Source organism: Taeniopygia guttata, chromosome 1A (genome assembly GCF_048771995.1).
Source record: "Taeniopygia guttata chromosome 1A, bTaeGut7.mat, whole genome shotgun sequence".
Taxonomy (NCBI): Eukaryota; Metazoa; Chordata; class Aves; order Passeriformes; family Estrildidae; genus Taeniopygia; species Taeniopygia guttata.
The window spans coordinates 54,119,631-54,125,890 of record NC_133025.1 but is presented as its reverse complement, the minus strand read 5'-3'; the positions used below and the strand labels follow the sequence as shown (position 1 = coordinate 54,125,890).

The 6,260-nt window shown below is 36.6% G+C and overlaps 1 protein-coding gene across 3 annotated transcripts in view; it reads right to left on the bottom strand.

Moving 5' to 3' along the window:
• Window positions 1-152: 152 nt before the first annotated feature.
• Window positions 153-6,260, bottom strand: part of GNPTAB (N-acetylglucosamine-1-phosphate transferase subunits alpha and beta) — a 38,046-nt gene continuing 31,938 nt past the window's right edge. Inside the window, exons 19-22 of one of the 3 annotated variants that reach the window (XM_030263198.4) lie at window positions 4,061-4,228; window positions 2,466-2,556; window positions 1,853-1,910; window positions 153-1,357 (exon numbers count right to left, since the gene is read on the bottom strand). In XM_030263198.4, the coding sequence (XP_030119058.4) occupies window positions 1,863-1,910; window positions 2,466-2,556; window positions 4,061-4,228 (307 nt within the window). In that variant the 3' untranslated portion in view covers window positions 153-1,357; window positions 1,853-1,862. The remainder of the gene's footprint in view (window positions 1,358-1,852; window positions 1,911-2,465; window positions 2,557-4,060; window positions 4,229-6,260) is intronic. The other 2 variants (XM_030263197.4, XM_030263199.4) reach the window with 2 other exon arrangements.

Below are 6,260 nucleotides of genomic sequence, written 5' to 3'. Positions count from 1 at the left end.
ATCCCGCTTTGAGAACGGAGCCGTGCTTCAAATCACTATTCAATGATTAAAGCTGCAAGGTTTTTAACGGAAAAAATAAGAACTTTTGACGTAAAGATTCATGCAGATTCGTAGCTAATCTACCCGATTGTGTGAAACAGAAACAACAGACGAAACTTTCATCACGTTTTAGTTAACTCCAAAGCAAGCCAAGTATCTTACAATACATATGCACATACATTTTGTACATCATCCGATTACAAAAATTAATGCTTTTTGAATACTGCTAATACAATTAAGTGAAGATACACCACCAAAATTTTCTGCTTGAAAAGATTCAGTACCCTTTCCCGCATAAAATCACACTATTCCCATATCTCAGCAAAATACAGGGCCAAATTCTGTGAAATTTAAAAACACCACAGCTTTGTATGTCAGTACAAATATTGTTTTATGAAGTGAAACACTGCTCCCCATACTTTTCTACTTTGAAACAGTTTGTTACCCATTCATACAGAGGCACTTTTGCTTTTTGATTTACAATGCTTGTAAAATATTTTACCTTGATCATTTTCCTTTGATTACAATCCTCTCTTTGTAATCAAGCCAGGAAATAACACCATTTCTTTCTGTATTCTTTGGACTATAACACACCACATATAAAACATCTTTCAAATAAACCATAAGATGTTGTTACTGTGTAATTTTTTAGTAGCATACCATTCCTTCAAATCCCAATTATACACTACAAATAGGGGGATGAATTGTGACTGTGCTTTAAAGAATGTCAACATCGATAAATGTATTCTAAATTTAAATGACAAGTTACATAATTCTCAATTTTCCCTGGAGGGCTAAAAAAGCAGCAATGACAGAAATTTGCAAAATGCTTTGGAATGCAAGATCAAGGACTTCTTAAGCTGATCCCAAACAACTTTTCCTTCCAACATTTTATCTAGTTGGCAACATCCACTGCAATAAATGCAGTTACATTTTTTAGGTAACCCTTTTTATAAAAAAGGATAACATGGCCATGAACTAAGAGTTGTAAAGTAAGATCTGTTGAAAACTGCCTATGTACAGGTATCCTGCAATTATCTTTTGTTGTTATTTTGCATTGTCACAGCTCCAGCAGCTTTTATATCATGAAGAGTACTGCAGAAATTTGAATGTAGGTGCATGATTTTTTTTCTTCATATCAATGTAGTTAAACAGCAAACCAGAAAAGACACTTATGAAAGAGACATTTAAAATGCTTAATCACAGTTTGAGGTAGACTGATCTCCAAAATAAAGCTCTTCTACACTTTGATTCGTTCATGACCAACTTCTTTTTGGATCCTTCTCCTTGGAAAAATCTTTCGTTTAAGTGCAATTAGCTGAGGAGAGAAAAAAAATGCAATATGTAGTTCTCTGCTGGACTAAAGGTCCACAGCTGGTCAGGTTTTCATCCTACAGACTATCAAATCTGTACCACCCATGTTAAATACTCAGTACTGAATTTTTTTTCAGATTATGCCAGAAAGGCATTTTTTACTCCAATTCATCTATTAGATGTGCATATTTCCACTAGACTTCTCAATAATCAGAATACAAGCAGAAAGTGAAAAAATACACCATGCCTTTATTCTGATTATTTTAAAGGTAATTTGTGTATTTAAATTAACACCAGGCTACATTCTATTTTTAAAAGATCAGCACAAAGCTGACATCTTAAAATGGTACTTAGATTCCTAACTGTACCACTGAGTTGAGTATCCCCTTCCAAAACTGAATTGCTAATGGAGTTTTCTAATATATAAAAAAGGCTGAAAATCAAGGGATAGAGTCATGCAAAAGTCACAGGAGGGAAAAAATAATAATCAAAAGCCAACCTTTCAAGAATTACACCCTCTTCATCAGACCACGGAAAGTGTTACTTAAGGCCCCAACCTGCAAAGAATTACCCATATGATTTGTTCCATTGACTCCCTCTGAGTTTAGCAGGACTAATCATGTTCAAGAAAGCCATTTTAAGCTTGCAGAAGTCAAAGGTTTTTTCCTGTTGAGTCAGATTCAAAACCTTTTGAATTCAGTAGGAGTCTTTGCAATTATTTATGGAAGAGATTTTGATAAGGCCTTTAAGTAACTGAAGATCCCCTTCTGCACTCATTTTCCTTCCTCTTAACTTACTATACACTTCTACAATATCCATGTTAACAGACCAAGAATTTCAAAAATTTAGCACAGTGCTGATGGACTTCACTGTCACAAGGCACCTGAGAAGGTGCCACTCTCCTCCTCCCCATATAACTCTCTTTTCAAAGAAGCTCAACATGGTGACTTAAAAATTAAAGCAACCTAATCATGAGTCATGTAACATCTTTACTTCTTTTATGAAGGGAAAATCCTAGCTACTCTTCAAAACCTATTTTAAAAATCCATCCAATGTTATCCTGAAGATAATCTGTTAAGTGTTATACATATTTGATAAGACATTAACTTTACCTGTTCAGCAAAAAATGAGATGACTGTAAATAGAATAAGTGTTATTAGAACACAGTGGGTCCAGAATTTGAGCTTGTCTCTATATGCCCTCCTGGACAAAGAAAGAAGGAAACAGAAAAACAGCTTCATATACCATAAATTAAAATATTTAAAGAGTTTCCACAAAACATGCAAAGAAAGTTTTTTTCAGTTCTTAAAGGGTGACTAAAAGGAGGACACAGGCTCTCTCTTCACGAAGAGCCACATAGAGAGGACAAGGGGCAACAGCTACAAGTTGGACTAGGAGAGGCTTCATCTTGATATAAGGAAATCTTTTTTACAGTCAAAACAATCATTTCTGGAGCAGTCTCCCCAGAGACCGGGTAGAGTCTCACTGGAAGCTTCCAAGATATGACTGCTCAGGGTGCTAGATCACAGGATCTTTAGGTTAGAAATTCCCTCAAAGATCGAGTCCAACTGTTAAGCTAACACTGCCAAGTCCACACCTAAACTACATCCCCAAGTGCCACACCTACTTGTGGCAACTGTGGTTTTGCAGTCACACTATCTCCTTTTTGACCAAACTGCAATTCCCTTATGTGCTACAGTTATATACCTGTAGCCAGGACACTTGAGAGCTGGCAGGAGATAGTCTCATCTATGTACCTTTTCCCATTAAATGTTGGGCCAGATAATTTTCAAGGTCCCTGCCAACCTGGGCTGTCCTGTGATTCTGAAAATACTTTGATTTCCACCAGCACTTTAGCCTGCCTTAACGCACCCTGGTAGAATCATCTTTGGCTACAAACAAGACAAGGTGTCTTTTTGAAGCTACAAAGACTTGATGGAGGATCTCTAAAAGGGAGCTAATACTGTATCTACTTCTCCAGCACAAATTTCTAAAGCTAACTGCTGAAATGGGTTTGACCCCTGCTCCCTCCACCACTACTACAGCAGGGCTTGTAGCATTACAATCATGCCTACAATCCTTCTGATTCCTTCTAGAGCTCTTCTATTGCTTTCCATTTTCTTATTAACAGCTATTTCTCATGATTTGCTGATCAGCAACAGGATTGCTTATATTAGTCTTGTGTCATTTTTGTCACTGTATCTGTCAACGTTTTGCTTGTCAACTACTCCAATTTCTTCAGTTGTTATTTATAAAATGGCAAGAGATAAACACTCACAAAAATTTCACATATTATACAAAAACGAGACACACATGTATCTTTTCTGATTTTTATCTAGATGGTTATTGCTATGTGATGGATTAAAAAAATCATGTCAGAAATGTAACAATGGTTTGCGGCTTTTTTTACATTTAAAGAAAGCTAGAATTCCTGTTTTATTTTTTAAAAAAACAAAGAAAAGAACAAACCAACAGCTTTTGTTTGCAGTAGGTTAGGAACACTTGATAAAATACTGACGAGTATTTAAGCACTGGAAAAGCCCAAATCCGGTAGACTTCGTATTTTAGTCCATTAAAATCTCACCACACTATTTTCACTGTTAACTCTTTCATGACAATACTGGAGGAAAATCAGCTCGTTAGCAGTATTTTAGGTAATTCTATATTACTGCACTACAGTAACGTGAAAAGAACTTGTGGAACATACCATTCTTGGAGCTCATGCATGTGAAGGAAACGATTCCGATATTCTCTTGGCAGTTCAAATTGGGAAGGGATGGGAAACATCGACTCATAAAAATCCCTAAGCACTGCTTTCACTGTTTGTGCATCCTTATGATTGTGATCAATATTGTCATTTAGGCAAACAAATTTTCTAGGAAACAAGATGAAATTGTTAGAATATTTCCTTGATAATATGGGAAAGGTATTGCCAAACAAATAACATAAACATAATCCTTTAAAACAAAATTGAAACCATATCATTTTTAAACCAAACAGTTGTTTTTTGTTGCATTATTTAAATTAATTTTATTTTAATTCTAAGAGCACTAGGATTGACAGCAAGTCAAAACCTCAGAAGAATCCAGCGACAGGCCACATTTCTAGTTATATAATGCTGCCATCTAACGGGCACTAGAGTGTGCACCATCCCATTGAACAGTCCATCGAACAGAGCATTACAATCTGGGTAAGGATTTTTATACTTATCATGAGTAAAGTCTCTTAAATAACAAAGTGAGCTTCACTATAGAAGGGAAACATACAAAATAATTACTATTTTAGTGTGTATGCTGAATTCTTTAGAGAAAATCAACATAAAAACTATATTAGATTGTATAAGACAGGGCAAAGCTTGGTCCCTAGGTTTTGGTTTACTGAGAACATTATATAAATTGGTCTGTCAAGTCACAGACTCAAAGCTGGACCTGTATAACCAACAAAAAACAAAAAGCCAACAATTTGGATAGAATTTACATGGAAATCACTGTGACTAAATAAGCAATGGCTTCTGCAGAGACCTATTTCTCACAAAAAAAACATGGAACTAAGCTACAGCAAAAAACTGACACTAAAGCATCATCTAGTGTGCTAAACTGCTATGTCCTCTTGGCCATTCTGACCTGGTGCTTGACAACAAAATTCCCCTTCCCACATTTGGGCAAGGTTATGTGCTTTATTTATATTGTGAGATACAAGACCCTACATTTTCCCCGGAGGCAGAAATCATATCTGATGACATATGCCTTGTCATTGCTAACCTTTGTAAATAAGCAGTTCTGGTTAGCTGTGTTCTCTATAGTATGGTGTGCTCCCCCAAAGAGCAAAGTTCAGACTTCTACAGGAATCTGGAAATAAGCAGAATTCTGGAGCTTGTCTATCAGCCCACACAGGGAATTAGCACTGAATGGCAACACACTGCATCTGGCATAATTGGTAATGCACTGCATCTAGCATAATTGGTAACCCTGCTCTAGACAATTATGTGCAGGGCAAAACCAGGCATTCAAATTGCTACATCTTAGAAGGAAAAATATGCCTCTCCAAAAACGAGCAGGCTGTATCTCCTGTATCAAGTAATACTATGCAAAGCAGCTGGTTATGGCAATCATGGCTACACTCTAAGCATTTTGGGAGTTAACTCTGGACTATCCCTGACCTCATCCTTTGGACTGGCAGCTCATTAGCCCTGGGAATGCAGTAGCTGTATTCCTAGAGTGTATATTCCTGTTTAGCTTCATGGAAGAGAGATACAGCTTACGGATTGAGAGGTTGCTACACACAGCAAAGTACAAGATTGATGAGGATATTAGCTCATTTTGAATAGAAAGACTGTTTAAATTCATCCCAAAGAAACCAAAAATTACATTCCTTTGGATATTCCAAAATTAATGCCTAGACAATTAATGTTCACTTTGCTTTAAGGGTGCAAACCAAACATTCCTGGGAGATCAGTACGTGAATGCAACTTTTAGTTCATTCCAAGACAGGCACTAAAAACCTGTTTTTGGAGACTGGTTATAATTACTGGTTTGTATGCAAATAAAACATGACAAAGAGAAGGAATGGCATGCCTACATAACTGTGCCAGATCTCCTTTGTTAACAAGATATGACTATAGTACTGCACTGTACTTCACAGGAATAGAGCCCAGATAATCGACTCCTCACTTTGTGAACACTGAAGGTGAGAAACTTATGTTACTCAGGCCTCTCTGAGCCTAACAAGACTTGAAATCACCCCTACCTCGAAAAAAAAACCAAAAATGAACAACTCATAGCCAGCAGACAAAGAAATAGAGAAGGAAAAGGAAGCAGCAGGACTATCTAGAGCACTGCCTACTCTTCTTTTACAACTTATTGTTGTAAAAGATTATTGTGGCTACTGGAAAGTAGGAGTTATGTGGC